The 18799-nt window shown below is 40.2% G+C and overlaps 1 protein-coding gene across 13 annotated transcripts in view; it reads right to left on the reverse strand.

Moving 5' to 3' along the window:
- kirrel3b (kirre like nephrin family adhesion molecule 3b) overlaps positions 1 to 18799 on the reverse strand; it is a 170981-nt gene that overhangs the window by 64775 nt on the left and 87407 nt on the right. For all 13 annotated transcript variants that reach the window (XM_034224752.1, XM_034224745.1, XM_034224753.1 and 10 more), the window contains 2 exons: positions 8685 to 8834; positions 3768 to 3917 (listed from right to left, as the gene is read on the reverse strand). In XM_034224752.1, the coding sequence (XP_034080643.1) occupies positions 3768 to 3917; positions 8685 to 8834 (300 nt within the window). The remainder of the gene's footprint in view (positions 1 to 3767; positions 3918 to 8684; positions 8835 to 18799) is intronic.

Below are 18799 nucleotides of genomic sequence, written 5' to 3' on the forward strand. Positions count from 1 at the left end.
ACTATTCATACACCTCATTGTATTAAGGAACCAAACATGGGTTTAAATGTAACGCTAACAAAATTGCATTCTTGGAAGAAAACATACACGTAAACAATACTTTCGTTCTATGAGTGTGACTCTGAACCTTCCACAGTATAGGTATGTAATAATTAAAAATTGAAACATTGGCAATCATTTCAGCGAGAATTTGAAACTTTACTTGTATTCTGTTTTTTATTTTGCTATATGCTGCCCCAGTAATGACATTTACAAAAATGCAAAAGTCTTTCTGGAATTCATACTTCAAATACAGGTATCTCAGACCCTATTTTCTTCTTTTAGTGACATATTTTCTCCTGAAGTGTCAAGCATTGTAATTCTTCTATGTTTTCTGAAAGGAAGCTTAACTTCTTAAAGCATTGCCCAGATTCTGGCTGATCTAAATAGCATGGTCAGCAGAATGACCTTCATGACACTGTGCTGGGCAGAGCTGGAACCGAGAGCTATAATTATACAGTTGATTAAAAATGGAATATGAAAATAAACCAAGCTTATCACCCACACTTGCTCTTTGGAAAGAAACACTTACTGTAACAATAATATCACGATACAGTGAAACATGTAGATGAGCGTAAATGAGTTTACATGAGAAACCTGCATTCAAATGATGGGGACAGCAGTTCAGCTCTAATTCATTACTTGAGAATGAGTCATCTTGGCCACTTAGTTATCTGTTGTGTTTATATCTGATGAACTGTATACCTGATGAGCATTAAAAAGCACCAATGAGTCAATAAATAGCACCACACTTCATTATGACACCTTTTCCTTTTTGAAAAAGACAAGACACCTCAGAGTAGCTTTTCAGTCAAATACCTAAATCAAACAGCGGTGATCTCCTTTCCCTTTGTTCTTGTGGTCCCCAACCTCAGGTTGAAAGATTAGAGCAAAGGTCTGGAGCAGTGCCAACTTGCTGCAAGGGATATAATTAGCCCCAGGGGGCTTTTTTGGACATGAAACCCTCTTTTCCCTTCCTTCATAACTAATTCACAAGACCTTGGTTCTCCTTTGGCATCTAAGCCTTGAAAAGAACGCCTGGAAGGGTTAAGTTCAGCGCCCAATCTCCTTTTTAACCTCAATATTTTTTTGCAGACGTGTTAACTGTTTTCTCTTTAATTGCATTACTCTTGCACTTTGAGTATTGGCTGAAATGAATGAAAGTAAAACCAAAGCCTTCGTTACTTATTACAGATTTTCTTTTTGTTAATGAGCAGGTCAGGTTATTTTTTGCTGCTTCTTTTTCACCTTTCAATTAAAAGTTGAACAAAATCACCAAAAAAGAAAAGTAAGAGTATCGGTTATTTGGCAGTCATAAAGCCATTTGTCTATGTGTTAGTCAATATTTATGTTATTTCAGAGCCTATTAAAGTCGAGTGGAGAGACGCTCCTCCGATATGGCACATGGAACAGTTTGGGCTGTTATTGAGTTATGGAAGATGGAAGAGAGAGTTTTAGATTTATTCTGCTGTCAGCTCAAAGAAGGGAGGCTGCGTATAGACAGTATGTGTGTGTGTGTGTGTGTGTGTGTGTGTGTGTGTGTGTGTGTGTGTGTGTGTGTGTGTGTGTGTGTGTGTGTGTGTGTGTGTGGTTGGACTGGTCGGTGGGTGTGTAGGCTAAGCATATTGTGTATATGCTTATGTATTTGTGTGTGTGTACCCATAGGTGTGGGGCCGTAGCTGTCTTCCAAGTCGATAGACACACTCTGTCACCACTGGCAAGTAATTGACAGCTTGGATTTTGCAGTGACAAGGGCCTTGCATATATTTCCTCCATTACCTTGTGTGTGTGTCAGCCTGCGGTTCTTCCTGGCAGCGCACTCAGGAGTCAGCTAGCTCGGCAGGGGATTAAACAAACACCTTCTATTTGGGATTATGGGGAGGAATGATAAACTCGTTCACCCTCAATCAGCCAAATAGGTCAAAAAGGCTTCCTCTTTCTCATTGCTGATTGGTTATTTAAATAGAGTAAGGCCAACTACTGCACTTCCTGATGTTGTACATTGCTATCGGTTCAAAGTCAAGCATTTGAAAATAATTTGTGTCTTTGTTTTAATTACTTTGAGTAGTCAAAGTAGTGCTTGCCAAATCAGGAAAGCACAGGCAAAGGGATTAAAGAAACAAAATCAAGAATTATTTTCATCTGCTGTATGGCAGATGTTCACTCCTCGATGAATTCAATAAAATGACGGATTCATATGTGTAAGAAAAAACTCCCAAGGATACTAAGGAACATTGTCGAATCCTACACGTCATTGCATTTAGTTTAATGGCTGAATTGGGGACTGTGGAGTAATAAACATCTACCAATCAGAGGGTCAGCGGTTCAATCCCACCCCCTGCAGCTAACATGGTGAAATGTCCTTGGGCAAGATACTTAACCCCAAATTGCTCGTGGTAGGTTGCTTCTGATAAAAGCGTAAGCCAAACAACACAATACATTGATAAATACATTAGCAAATAGCTCAATAAAACTCAGGAACACACACAATGAATTCTTCTCTTCCTTCTGCGGTTGATCAGGCGGCAAAGTTTCCTTGGAAAGCTCGATGTCAGAGTTGCCAAACTTTGAAAGATTTCAACGAGTATTTTGAAAGACGGACAGTAGTGGAAGGAAGGAAAGTGCAGTAGCATTTCCAGCCCTCTGTAGAAGTACCCATAATTATTCACTCATATCCATTTGGCCTGGCAGCCAGAGAAACGTTACGCCGCAATTTGTCTTCTCCTCTCTCTCTTTTTTACTCTTGCTGCCTTCTCCCCAACAAATCGTTAGTTTCACTTTTCATTAGGCTGGATCAATAGGGCGGATCAGTCGCTCGTGGCAAGGCTACTGCATGGCAGACGCCGCTCTCTCTCCAATCTTTTTCTTTCTCCCAATCCCTCTTCCCTTTCTTCTGCTCATTGTCATTGACTCTGGCCTTTTTGTTCAGCAATCCTTCAGTGAGGGAGCTCGTGAGAGGCAGCAGAAGACAGAAAGCAGCAGGAGGCTTCGGGGCCCCAAGTGACGTTAGCCGACGATTGCACTTTTTCTACCCAGTAAGGCAGAAATGGATAACCCAATAAAGTAGAATTAAGAAACAGTAACCTATCAACATGTAGTAATAATGAAATGGAGGCTGTGTGCAGTGGAAGGTAATGCACATAGTAATGTAAGGGTTCTCTAATGTTAAACCTTATTGACACTGTCGGCCAAATTGGAAACATTAGCATTGATTTCATTCCTTTCTGATGGTTTTGATACAAAACACATCTTTTGTTCTCAGGTTCTACTGTTGATATTTGATGATGTTTTGAGGAAGACTGCATGTGAACACCTGCGTTTTCAGTGTGCCTCTATTGATACTTGGTGTGCAATCGAAAAGCGAACAAGGACACATAATGTACACTTTTATTGTTCTGAAGCACCACTTCAGCTATGGCCTTTTTAGTACTTCTGTCCAGTGTTTAGGCCGGAGAGTGTTGATTCGGCTTGAACAGTTGCTTATTTTCCCGTTTCCATTGAGAACACCTGGACATTATATTCACTATCAAACACAACACTGCTTTCCGTATTGATTCTGGTAGCATAATCATAATGTAATAACATAATTTAATAGTCAATGAGAGTGAGAAGTCAGTGACGCCAGTGAAGCCTTTGCCATGAGTTGTTTTACACTTCAGGGATCAGGGGTGGATGGCGCTGGTACATTAGTGTTGTTTGGACTGTGTGTGTGTGTAATGCGGACTCACCGAGCACAGTGAGGCGAGCAGGACTGGACCTCATGGCAGCCTGGACAGCCTGGCACTCAAACACAGCGTCATCCATCAGCTCCACACGCTGGATCCGCAAATGATGCTCTCCTGAACCGTGGTCGCCAATCACTGTGTAACGAGGATAGCCTGCAGCGCAAACACAGTTCATTGTAATCACATCCAAAATCGAAACATGACTCATTTTCCAAATTTGTAAGCTTTACACAATTATGGCATTAACAAAACACCACAACAACTTCGATGTACTCTCAAGTAGGCTTTATGAAAACATGTACTTTACTATCAAGTTGCATATGTTTACTGGCAAACACATTTTATTTTGAAACACACAATATTGGAATGAGTTGTTGCGTGTAATTGCATCTGCATAAGCACAAAATACAAACATTCACTAGGTGAGTATACTAACTTAATAGGTAAGCATATTTGTGATTGTTTATTTTCTCATTTATTCACAATACATCCCCATACAAGATTAATACATAAATAGTATAATAACTTTTTTTTAAAGCACTCCTGGCAATGCTAATGAGCGGCATGCATTCTGCAGAATGATGTTTTACTGCAGCCATAAACAGGAACAGCTAGAGTTTGAGTTGTTTCAGCATTACTCTGAAATGATTTATAGCTTAATAATGCAAGAAAGCAGAGCAATATCCAAGAGACCTGGGCATTTTACACAAGTCAAGCGAGATAGTTTTAACGATATCCCCCGAACTATTATCGAAATATGCATTGCGAGTGTGTTGTGGAGTGCGTCCCTCCACCGGGGCAAATAAGCAGGAAGAAGAGTGTGTTTGACTTGAGAGCTTTATGGGGTATTTCTCATGCTTTTAGAATTGCTTGTCTCCGAAGATCCCTTTTCTTTTTCTTTCACCCCATCTTTCTAATTATTGGTGATACAGTATGTACAAAGAAATGAGAATGTCTGTCTTTAAATATGCACACATTTAACATATTCCCAGAAAATAAAAGCTTTTTTCTCCAGCGTTCCTTAAGTAATTGAACGATGATGAAGATAGAGGATAGGATTGGAGACATTTTTACAGTAGAATAAGGACAGCCTTTTAACAAACCCTTATTTAAACTGAGTGCTTTGTAAAAGAAAAAGTCAAACTTTAGACACATGCCGTCTCCTTTCAAAAAGGACTGTCAGTATTCATCCAACTGTTGGGGCACTGCCAGCAAATGTTGGGGAGAAAAATATCGATATTCCAGTAACAGCTATCCAATGACTCATGTTCACTTCAGAGATCCCCAAACACTCCAGTCTTTCATTGTTAAGGTTTCACAAGCTGGTTATATGTGTTTGCGCCCACAAAGAACATAAGAGACTGGGCAGCCTTGTAACAGCTTTTTAAATCCTTGAGTTTTTCTTCTGCAAAAACCCATCGTATGCTCAAAGTCCAATTACCGCTATTGCTTCATTGAATCCAGTTGCCTTTAATAGAGCATGAAGTGGGCCTCATTTTGTGCTGGTGGGGTGAGTTACAGCCGATTAAGCCACTCTTTGCATTTCATCTTACTACGAGTAGCCTTTAATTTTAAGGGTCTATACCGTGGTAGGACACAAAACTGCCGAGACATACACATCAAAAACTGTGGATAAAATAAAAAGGAAGGCAAAAAGCTATGTCCTACCCTAAAAGGGCTTCAGTAGCACACATTATACATGTAACAGGGTTATTATAGACGTGATCATAACTGAACGCTTCTATTAATACACTTAATACTAATAGCCATCGAGTGAACAATGCTTTCTGCTTTATTATGTTTAGAATCCTGCCCTAAAATAGAGGACATTACATTATGTGCACAAGGTCACAGAGAGAACCATTTTGCTTAAATGTTCTCAATGTTCATTGATGAGATTCAAAGCAATAATGCCATTGCGCCATTGTGGATCACAAGGGTAATGATTATTGCACATTATGAATGCTGTGACCTTGAGATGACTCCATTCTACCGAGCGAGAGCTCATTGCATGTTCCTCAGAAACCCAATATACGTCAGATGCACTTTTGTTTTGCTTGTTTTAATTGTTGCAAGGTATAAGCCATGTAACACAGACACCTGATCAATTATCTCATCTGTGCCTCTGGCAAACTAAGAAAATGTTTCCCCGCGTGAGGAAATGGCTCTGCTCCAATTTCATCTCTGTGCATTAACTGGATCCAAACAGAAAAGTAATTTGCATTTGTGGCAGATAGTATCGATAAGAATATTACAATCTAATTTACAAACGACGGAAACGCAATATTGATGTATTTCTCTTACCACACGCACCTCACACCTTTTTGTCAATATGACTACAATTATTCTGGCACGCATGAAGACTGATCACCTTTGCGCATGTGCTGTGTACCTATGAAGGGCCATTGATCTTAGATCTCAGCGAATTTCAAAGACACATTGTGTTACCCAAAGCAAACAATGTAAAATAGGCCCATTAAGGAGTAATGAATCCATCAGAGGGGAATGGATTTGTCTTGAGGCTGGATCAATGGTGCACGAGCATGTGTGTGCGCATGTAGGTATACAGACACTTGAGGCGTGGCCTAGTGATTTATTGCACTTAGCTAGACCATGTTTCACACATTATATCTAAAAATAGGTTAGCTGCAGCTGTGAACAGGTGACCGGTGTTCAAATGGCTCTCAAGTAAGAGTGACAGTGAAGGTCTGCTCACTGACAGATTCTCTTCTCAAGAGCTCATTCCTATCCCAAGTGCATGACATAATGTAAACAAACACTTCTCTCTCCATCTTTACCGTGTGCACATGAGAATTAACTGAAAGCTGCCTCGTCTGTTCGCACCCTCACCATGCGTACCAGATACATTCTCCGCCATGCATATTCATGACATTGATTGGTATGTTCTGAGCGGTTGTGGGGCTACTTTGCTTTCCTTTAATTAGAGTGGAAATGCATGACACAAAAGGGGAATGAATAGAACAACGCGGGGACAGATAGGAATCATTGGCTTTTGTGCCGTGATTCTTCGCACTGAATGGTGAAAGAGTTCTCTTGGTTTAATCACTTTTCCTGTGAATGGAGACAGGTCCCAGGCGTGGAACACCGTTGCCGACGCGGCGTCTTTCTTTGAATAGCCGAGCAGACCTATATTATTGAAATGCTCCATGCAACATTTGATTCGTCACACTTTTTATGTATACAGCTGCCACTTTCCTTTCATTGTGTACGTCTTGCATTGGATGTGCCTTCACTCTTTTACTGCCGCATGCATTGCTTGTTTATGTAGCTAGGAGTGATAAAAAGGACAGCTGTGGAACTCCTTATTTAGAAAAATCTCAATAGAAGGCACTCAGCCCCCTGTCCGATTCATAGTGTTGATTTTAGCGACCTATCTTTTCAAGGCAGCCAGCTATTCCTCCTCATTCTAAACCCAGTGCACTTTTTCAAAAGATGTAAGGGAGAAAGATCACCCTGACTCTGCGCGGTGCCCCCGATTATTCAACCAAATAATGAGAGGAGAATAAGAAAAGGTCAGGATCACTGCATCTTGTTGCTTACTGTCAAACTCTTCAAAGATGTGTTGTTGTAGCGACACAATGTTGTCTTTGTTTTATTCCATCCTTTTGTGTTTGGCCAACGTTGAAATGAGATATCTTGATCGTCTCGTCTTGTTAAATCAATAAATATAAGAGGATAAAAACAACTCTACATCTCTGCCACGCTCTGACCCTAAAGAAATGTTGTCTTTATTCCTTCCACTCTCTCTCATTCTATCTCTAGCAATCATAAGTACTCTCCCTGTCTGCCTCGTTTTTTTTGTCAAAGGAGACTCGCAGACTGCAGGACCATTGTTTACTGCAACCTTTCAGTCTCCCCTGGGCCTGATAACAACCTGAAAAGGGAATAGGATGGCTTTACTAGGGCACTGTCAGCTACTGAGGTTTAATTACACACCGCATAGGCGACTATGCGATTGTAAAAGGTCAGAGGGTAGAAGACCCCCAATCTCACTTGAAATACCGATCTAATCGTTCCTGATCAAAAGAAACCTATGTTTTCAAGAAACGGCTGCAGTTTGGTCATTTTGAGTGTGCCTTGAATTGCAATTACTCTTGATTTCTTTACGGGTCACAATCGGCTGGTATGTGAGGCAATTAGAAAGCTCAACAACAAAGGCTGTGGCATTAAAGAGTGAAGCATCCTACTGTGTGTAGAGTGCTGTGTACAAATGGATCTCTTTCTCCGAAGAATTTAATGATCATTTCAGTAAATGATGCATGGATACTACGCTTTTATGGATTTTCTCATTCAATAGCTCAGTGATTCAAAGGTTGTAAATGTTTATTTAGAGGAGTGATGTGTTTCTTTGAAATGTGTCAAGGTCATGAATATACATTAAGCCTTTACTGATGGAACAACAGGCTACTAAATGACAGTGCAGTAGTCACTTTGACTCCAAATTAAACAATTAAGGCAATTATACATTACACAAGGTGGGGTGTAATTAGAGGATGCCAGCTACTCTTCAAAAAGCCATTTAGCAGCCTGAAGCATCAGAGAAAGACAGGTGCCACTATTGATTTCACATTTTACTCCGATTTTTGTGCTTCTCTGCCAAACAAAATATAACAGATTTAGCGCTGCATCACACACATTGACGTACATTATATTTTCATTCTGTTTGGTAGTTTTGGAATATAGCTAATGATTTTTCACATAACACTCCCAATGTCATATGTTTAACTATGTCTTTAGACATTTTTTATCTGTCTAGGGAGTGATATATTAAGTGACATTTGAGGGCTGTAGATAACAAAAAGTGGGCATTTGAATATGACAGTGCATTTATTATTGGACACTGAAGGTGATGGAGAAATAAATGGGGACATGCTTAAGGTGATAAATACTGTTACTCACCAGCGAGGTCTCTACCAACTCCCAGCGCCAGGCCATCTTTGATCCATAAGACAACGCCATGGTACCCGGGGATAGTGCATGGTAACGTCACAGGCTGGCCTGCCACCACCACTAAGTCCTGGGGCTGCTGGGAAAACATGGCCTCGGCACCTTTGGAAAACAAAGAAAAAGAGACAAGTTAGATTTGATAAAATCCTCAGGAAGAGTGCTAATGCTGCAGCACATTCCCCTAGTGGCCAAACACTGGAACTACAATTTTGGTGTCAGTAGTTTGCCATATCTTTTTCACCACCTAGAATGAACCCTTTAATATCCGTTATTCAAACTATTAGGTCTTAAAAGTTGTAAAATATGCTAAAATCCCATTTAAGAGTTAAGGGTGGCCATGATTGACGGAATTGATTAGGTGCGTGGCTTTATGAATAATAATAATAATAATAACAATAATGATAATATTAATAGATCACATTTGTATAGCACCTTTCGACTTTTTAATGATGACTTGAAGATGTCAAAGGAAAGTGCCATGCTCTATGGATCAAATGGATGCCGAACACCGCTGGCAGATTGCTGAAGGATCACCATGACATTGTTATACTTTTGTTCTCGTGTCAGGCTGTTTTGGCTTCATGGCCCACTGAGTAACTTTCATAGGAATGTACGGGGCCGCATCACCAACGCTGTATCCAGTTCTCTTTATACATCCATGGATTTGACCCATTTAAACCACTACACCATTGCAATATAACAGGGGGAAAAGTACATCACTCAAGACCAAGGAGGGGAATCAATGTGTCTTTACAAACACCTGCTCTCAACATTTCAAGTGTTGCATGATGGGAAAATGATACGAAGTGCACCATATGCACGCATTTCGACCAATTTCCCTCAAACCTCTTGTCAGACTCACGTTGGAAGAACCCTAAAGGGTGACACACAAACGTGGCACATTCTTTCACTATTCATGATACGGAAACAAGATACTGTACACGAATCTGAGGTGTCAGCGCAGCGCCGGGAATGAAGCACGGGCAAAGAGACAGCCGTCACAGCTCGGCTTGGTTCATTTATGAAAGATGTCACTGTACAGATGGGCTGGGCTCTTACACACAACAGCAGATAACATGATCGTGCCTGCCAACACTGCTTTAGTGGCATACATTAACTCCAGCTCACACCCATGTATTCCAACTGTGCAACTGCTATTAGCTGCACTCCTCCACCGTGTGTTCAGACGGAAAGTGGTGTGCAGTGAACTCCATTAGAGGCAGAGGGTGTGTTAATGGGGAGGGGGTACAGTGGCTGGTGTGGGTGGTGTTGTGGATCAGAGTGAAGAGTACAGAGTGGTACTGATGTGTAGTTAGGAACACTGGCAGGCTGCCTGTCAACTAAAGCCTACACACACACATACACACTGACATGCATTCATGCAGGCGCAGTCTGATTCGAGAGCGTGAACTGCAGCAAAGGTTTAAAAGTGTCACTTTCTGCCTCGCACTCTACTCAGACAGTTTTGTGAGCAGCTATTTCTTTTTTTAAACTTCTTAGATCCATTGCTGGGATCAGAATGTCTGCCTCGTTCTTGAACAACGTACTCTCTCTCATTGCTATGTGCAGCGGCACCAACACAGACACACTATTAAGCTTTTTTTCAAACTTAATCATAAGCAAATAAAAAGCTGATAGAAGAATAACATGTAATGAATTACAATAACAAGAGGAACAAAGAAAAAACGGAGAATGTGAAAGCGTATTTTCATTTTACAACATCTTTGTATCATATTGTATGCTTGGTTTTGTATTCAAAGGAAATTACTTATCCTATTGCAGACAAGGAAATTGATTAGCTTTGTTCTACGGTTTCAAAACACACCAGAGAAAAAGATTGTTGTCATACAAGAAACTGATTTTAATTCAGTTGGAGAATGCCATTAGAATCCCCACAAGTCATTTGTCAGCCTTGAAATGAATTGCATGTGATGGATAGCTTGTTAGAGATGTAGGCAGAAGTTTTCATATTGATTCATGCACTCTCCGTCCTCACACCAACACTGCACTACACACAGAAGGAACACACACACCTGCCACATTTTAATATATATCTATTACCAAGCCAACAACAGGGAAAAAATAACATCCTGCATCTCAAAGCATATAATGCATCATATTGAGACTCAACAGCTTCTGCCTGTATAACAAGGCCCTTCATAAGTGTGCATGTATATTGCGGGTAATGCTGGCTAGGTGACACTTTATCTCAGCATAGAGTATGTTTTGCCCTTCAAACCTAGACAGCTTTGTTCGGCACTGACTGTGTTCCCACGTGAGGAGCTTATCTTGGCTGTACTCCGCTACACAGTGAGATGAAGCACGCTAACATATAGACAGCTACTCGACAGATCTCTTGGCATGTTCAGGAAAATCAATGTTTAATGCCAGGGAATCTTGTATCGGCTCAGTCTTGACTGATAACATCAAACGGTTCAGCCTGAGCTGTAATTGATTTAACATTGGAGGGATGTCTTTGTTGCTGCATAATTCCTACAACCTACCTTTGTCCTAGATCTTTTATCCATTCTCATGTGTTAAAAATGTGTTTTCATTTTCAGATATGCTACCTATCATGCAGCTACATATTCACAGAGCATCACCGTATCAGATTGAACATTCTTGGGTGCCATTTAACTTGATGATGTGTCTTGCAATGAGGCATATTTTAGCACATAATTTGCAGTAAGACTTCTCGCTAATTCTGTGTCACACTGCCCTGAAACTGTTGTAAACAAAATCTGACTTCTCAAGCAGCCCCCTCAAGACATTAATTAACTGCAATCGACTGAATCACACACGTGAGACATTACTTATAACTTATCTCGAACGTTGGACAGTACTCCAAGTTTTATAATGTCTTCTGCTGCACTAACGGGTTTTCAAAGTCTAAAAAAATAAAACCTGATATTTTCACCTGGGTGATTTCAGCTTGAGCTAAGGGACGTATTTTAACAACAATTGTGTGTTTGAAGCTACGGGTGTGGTGTTTTCCTACTCACGACATAATCAAGCTGCATTTTTTAAATTGCAGGATTACTTTACCTATACTCAAGACTAAAAGTATGGAAGGACAAAACTGAATGTTTTGTTTCTTTCCGTTAACCGTCAAGTGGGAAATACGTTTTTTTGTGTGTGTTTCTCTTAGTATCCTAAGATACTGTTATGTTTGGCTGTGAAACATTTGTATTATGAAGGGCAGACCATCTATTTGTATTTATTTTGTTTTTTTTAGAAAGGGGCAGGTCACATAAGATTGTATTCTTCTCCCTGCTCCTTTTCGCTCAATGGTGATTTGGTAGAGTCATGTTTTCTTGGCCATTATTGTCCATTTGGTTTTGCATACCATGAGCGGGACAAATACAAATGAAATGAAATGAAAATGAAATGAAAATGAAATGTAAATGAAATGAAAATGAAATGAAAATGAAATGAAAATGAAATGAAAATGAAATGAAAATGAAATGAATGGCTAGAATAACCCTTCAAAAAATACTCGAAAGCAAAGAATGTGTGGCCAGTTTGCTGCTTTGCATAGGAAAACAAACAAACAATCATAACATAAAAACATGGTGTGTATGTACTGTAGTAACAGAAGCCAGCTAATTTGAATTCAGATTCAACGAAGAGGGCTGACACTTTAAGAACAGGTTTTGATGCTTAAAGTCACAGTTTTAGACCTTGAATGTCACTTTAGACTATCTTGATTAGGGATCCTACCTCTGCAGTATATTAAGTATTATCAACGCACAATTTCCTTTAAAGTCTGTACTGTTGCCAGAAGACTGATATTCTAGAATGGCTATTAAAATACACCGGTGATAGAACGAATCAAAGACGTAATTGACACCAGCTTGTACTTGTCACTTGAGCAGTTAAAAATCGACCTCCTTCATTCAATTTAAAGCCTGGCTGAGTCTTTTAAAGGGACACCGCAATAAAGAAATGAGGTGATGTGTTTGAGAATGCTGGGGCTCACATCAAGGTGGCCATATCCATTCATCCTTCCCCTCTGCACCAAATAAATCCCCGTCTTATCTGCCACATTTATCCTTCACTTGGCATCACATCGTTGGGCAAAAAAAAAAGAGTGTCCATCCCTGATCTACCCCTCTACTTCATGCCTGCCAAAGTGACAACCCCATGATTCAACATTATTTTCATAATCAAAATGTCTATGTTAGAGTTAGGAACCTCATTTTAGACTTCATCTCACACAGTAGCATGTGGAGAGGAGCGTGATTGTGCTCAGGTGCCCACAGAGCTACATTAATAATGCTTTATCTCAAATCCTGGGATTGACTCCAGTGCTTGGTAACAGAAAAACAACATAAATGATAAAATGACATTTCGAGACATGCTATTTTGTTGTGAGACAAATGGGCCTTGACTTCAGGGTTAGGTTCTGTAAATGTGTGGGCACACAGAGCAGGAATAAACACCTTTTGTCTGTCGCTAGAGACAGGAGTGCTTTGTGCTCAGCAACAGCCAAACCTCTACTAGAACTTACAAATCTGAACTCATTTTTGCACGTATTGTCTTTGGAAATTGGTGACAATAACAGAGAAATGTTTTAATTCAGAACTTTGGATTTGCTTAATAGAGCAAAAGAAAATGAAGGTCAGCATGTTTGATGGAAGAAAAGTAATTACAAGTTGTTGTTTATTTTAGCAAAACATCCAATTATGATATTAATCTGGATACAGATTGGAACAATGGTCAAATTGCAATTGCAGGGTACATCTTCAAGGATAATAATTGATTCCTCAGAAGACAAACATCTCTGGGTGTTCGGACATTATATAATAAATCCGTGACAAAGTTCAGTTTATAACAGGGAACACACTTTCAAATGCACACATCAAATATAAGAAACATGTTGTTTTACATTTCTATATCCACACATCTTTATATATATTCAGAAAAGGGAATTACAGTGGTGAACCAGACGTCTATGCATCAAATCAAAGGCTATGATTCCTGCTGCGTTTGATTGAATGCCCTGCATTTACAAAGGTGAGGCAGACCTTTGATAAGCACTGCCCAGTTGTTTCAAATGAGGGGGAAAAAAGCCGTATTCACAATGTGGACCAGCACTTTGCATCGCCTAATGTTGTCATTTCACTTCAGATAATTTGTTTACCATTGGACTGCTGCCGCATTTCCACACACTCCAGCTCTATTTTCCCTCAGTGCTAACTGCCCCCAATTTCATCGCTCTTTGCCAATCAGGCCTGGAAATTACCGTTACGGACACACATCCAGCCCACTTCAGAGGAATAATCAGCATGCTGTCTGTGAGGCATGAGGCCACACAGCACCAAAGCTTAGCCCAGGATCATTATCAAAAACTATTACCCCTCTGGCCTGGGCATTTTATACCAGCAATTTAGAAGCACAGGAGGGCTGGAAAATATGGGGGAGTGGGTGAGTTAATCATTGTAGTTTGGTAGCCAATGGCAAACGTTTCTTTTGTATCACATTGCTTTTGGTAGTTGTTATTATTGTATATATTTAGCGAGGGGGAGAGGTTTATTTATATATCTCAAATACTAAGGTACTGTTGCCATAGGTGATGTATGCTCATTGGTTTTGATAAGGGTCTGCATTTAAAGACTGTAGGAACATAGGAATTGCTTGTAGATCCTATTGGAATGGCCACTGGCCACTGGGACTATACTCTATACCCTCCATTAGCAATGCAGGGGCTCCTACTGGTCCATTTGTTAAAAGCACACAGAGCAGATGCACCCCACAGGAGCCAGACAAGTACTTTTTCCAATAGCTCTCTTTCTTTTTTGGCCTTTTCAGAGCTTTGTAAATGAATACTCAACACTTGTAAAAGGAATCCAGCGGTGTCTTTTCTGGCCTCTAGGTTAATAAAAACCCAAATCCTCTGCAATATGGATCTAAACTGCAACTGATACTCGACTATTATACTCCATATTTCCAGCAGACCTCCTACTCCTCTTTGACCTTCATCAGCAGACACTGATTAGTCAAAAGCCCACAACTCCAGCATGCATTCTTTCATTCTCACCGTAGGTCTAATGGCCATGATTTGTGCGCTTTAATTATCTGCAGCATGATCATTAATTTGACACTGTCAGTGAAGCATGCTGATGTGAGATTCATCACTCCATAAATAAACGTGAAATAATGACTTCTATCATGCCTGTGTTTATCACACTCCTATCCATGTTTGTGAAAGTCAATTGGTGATAAGTGCACTCTGGTAAATGTCTGAAAACAGTATTTTGACAAATTGAAAATGGAAGCGAGCACACTTTCAGAGACGTTAAAACTACATTAAATGTGTGTCAGAAACTTGGCAGGAAAATAGCAGTCATGGCCATTGGAAGTCATGCTTCGATCAACTATGTTTTATAATCTAATTTATACACAATATAAATTCAGCAGCAATGGGTCGCCACATAAGTCATCCGATGATTCTGATTATCCTTGATTGATTTACTGCTTGTTAGAGTGTAAAAAGGAAATTAGAGGGTCATTTTTCAATACTTGGCCCATTGAGAAACTGAAACCGTACCCTGGCATATTTCTTATTACACATGTTTACAACACAATGCATGAAACATAGAGCCAATGCACTACAGAAACAGACACACACATTGTAGGCAGTTCTAATCTCAGCGGGCATGCAGACACTAACTCTGCAGATGAAAGTGACTAAATTGTAACTTAGTTCATCTTCCGGCACAGACTGAAAACTCATCTCTTTCGACTCCAATTCGAGCGATAGAACTATTAACAAAGCACTTATATACTAATAAAGGACTGGCTTACCTAAAGCCAGTTGAGTAGCACTTGAAATGTTTTGGCTCTATGAAACCTGATGTACTTATATGATTCTGTTTTCTTCAAGTTTGTATTTTGTTGGTCGAACGCACTTATTGTAAGTCGCTTTGGATAAAAGCGTCACCTAAATGCAATGTAATGTAATGTTGCTGAAATACATCTGTCAAACTCCATGACTGGTACAGCATGTAGTGACAAAGAAAGTAAGTATGCACCCTCAGTCAATGCACAGGGAATGGTTTAAGTACGCTTTTTTATGAACTCAAGTCGTCAAAGATTGCCTTCAGAGTGTTCTGAAAAGAAGAAATTACTTGAGACCACGTGAAGCAAGGTCTACCTTCAGAGGGTGAAGGAACAGCGGGAATGAAAAGGCCTATTTGCCATGATACAGCAGTATTCACTGTAACAATGGATTTTTAAAAAATCTTTTTCTCAGATGCTGTTTTTGGCAAATTTCAAAACTGCTTTCTAAAAGGTTTTTGACGCCCTAGTCCTCCGAGCAGTCAGGCTTTTGTTATATGGGCTACTGCATTCATGTACAAATGTAATCCTCAGATGCAGCTGTCAATGTTACAACAATAGTAACCAATAATGAATATTTCATGAAGCTCTATCAAGCCCATTAGAGGCGGCATGTATTACTATCACTCTGTCGTCCTCATCAGAATGTTCAAATCCTTTTCCCTGCCTGTCCACTTGTAAAACAAACACTGCTGTATGCAGAGTGATAATACGCCAGGCCTATCTCTGCTGTGATGGCTGCCATTATTAGTAAGATTTGTCTGTGGGAATGCAAATTCATGAAGCAGGGAAGATAAACATCAGTGCTGCTGGAAGACGCCCTCTCTCACACTGTGCATTAGTGGAGCATGACAGTTGCCAAGGCATAATCGAGACGGATCGCCTCCGATGATGACTTCTAAAAATTACAAATGGCAACAGCGGGGAAGGCTTTGCAGGCATTCACTTTATCATCAGCTATAAGGCCAGGAGAAGTGAGATTCCATGGGCTCGGATACTGGAGTACCAGGGGCCACAAACTGTTTATTATCCTCCCATGCTGCATCTTTTCTGGTAGTTGTAATAGGTCATCATGGATTCTTACCTTCCTGCATAATCCTGGGGTTCGTTGCATTAACAGGGTTTACGCATGGTCTTAAACTATGCCGGTCTTAACTTAAGCCTGGTCGAGGAGTTACATATATTGATCCATTAAGCCTGGGTACAAATCATATTCAACAAGCAAGCATAAAGCAAAGATCTGAAGGGGGGGACACAACTGTCTGTGTCTGAATATCGTGATAACAATTAAACTGACATTCAATACTATGAAAGCTGTCCTTTAAGAAGCAGAGACTAAAAAAGGTGGTGAAGAAGTGCCAGGTGAGGTGACTGGAAAAACAGAGTGTGTTGTTCAATGCAGACATTTTACACCCAGAAACGATATGAAATGAAAATCTGATACATGCACAGCATTACAAGATATTATTAAAAACTATTGATGCTGTGTTCTCAAATTGTTCTAAAGCCATTTGATGTTGTCTTGGATTTCTACAATCGATAATGATAATTTCATCAGATGCCGTGAATTCCACACAGAGTTCGGCCCTCTCCTCTACACTCCTTTGATGAGAAAGCACTAATGAAATATTGAACGAAATCTGATTTGCGATATGAGTTCGCTTATATTTTTTATGATGGAAAATTGTTTATGGAATATGGCTCACAAGCACCAAAAACACTGCTGGTTTGAAGGTTTATGAGTAAGCAGATCTAGTGTGTACTTTAACAGAGTTGGTGAAGTTTACTGAATGGAAAATAGGATAATACCCAATACTCAATGGTGAGATTGCTGATAGCCACTGCCTTATGTTCTTGTGCCGGCGCCTACACATTAATATCTTTACATCCATGTCCGTGAATTTTTATTTTCTTTGATCCTCCATCGTGTTGCCACAGTGTTGAATTAGCAGATTGTTCCCACTTAAAGGTGGGGTAGGTAAGTTTGAGAAACCGGCTCAAGATACACTTTTTGTTATATTCCATAGAATGCTCTTAACATCCCGATAGCAATGAATATCTGAAGTGCTTTGACAAAAAATCCATAAAAAAATGTCATCTGTGGAAGCCGTAGCTCTGTAAAAAGCACGACCAGTCATCTGAGCCGGCCCGGCTAAAGTAACTGGATGGCCTACCTGCCTGTCAGCCTTCCATCTGTGCACAAACTTATCTCGTGCCCTCATTGGTCATGTGCGCGTTCGTGTGTGTTGGAGGAGGGGCTCTGTCAGGAAGTGGCAGATTTTTTCCGGTTGTGTATTTTTAAATTCTAGCGCACTCCAGCTGGTTTCTCCAAAATGACCTATCCCACGTTTAATCCTAGCAATTTACGCTGCAAGGCAATAGGCATAGTGGAGCTGTAAATCACATCAACCTGCATTGACAAGAATGGACACATTTTGGCTTGTCTTTTTTAGTTTAGTTGGTGTAACAGATGTAAAGTCCAATCTGAAGAGTTGAAAAACTATTTTAGTGTAGGCGTAAAGATCGGTTGTTGCAACAAGTTAACCCTAACCCTAACCCTAACCCTAAAACAACTACTTTATCTTCTTCTGAACTTTTCTGGATAAAAAAGAGACTGCCTTAAACACAAAGGTCTTCAAGGTTGTCAGGCTCTAAGACGTCCAGGTGAATGGAATTCAAAAATATATTATAGTCCATCTTAGTGCATGTTGTGAGCTTTGTCCTGGAATTACAAGACCTCATCTGACCACTGATTGTAATTACTGTTTTAAAGCAGCAACACCCGTGGGCTGGTTTCCAAGGTAACTACAGTTCAGCGATTCAAATTTAGCAACTGAACGCCACATAACCCTCCTCCCCTGGCTGGTATTGATTAAAAAAAGTGTGTGGAAATGGAGCGACTCGCTTTGCAAACTGGACTAGTTTTTTTGAGCATATACTTTTGCATAATGGCAAGCAGGGACATAAAAGAGATGCAAATGAGTGAGGGAGATGGAGAAGAAAATAAGTTTGGGACTTCAGATGGGGACTGATTGAATCGGAAGGGTCCCTTCTGTTTCATTACATTCTTTCTTTCTCAACTTTCAACACTTCATCGCCTCCTGCCTCTTCAGAGCACTCAGTCAATGGGTTATTTCTTTGAATTTTCGTTTTCAGAGCTCAAGGACAGCAGTGCTATTGTCTCTTTGCTGACACGTAAACACTTGAGCGTTTACCGAGAGTGCGGT

The sequence above is a fragment of the Gymnodraco acuticeps genome, unplaced genomic scaffold (genome assembly GCF_902827175.1).
Source record: "Gymnodraco acuticeps unplaced genomic scaffold, fGymAcu1.1, whole genome shotgun sequence".
Taxonomy (NCBI): domain Eukaryota; kingdom Metazoa; phylum Chordata; class Actinopteri; order Perciformes; family Bathydraconidae; genus Gymnodraco; species Gymnodraco acuticeps.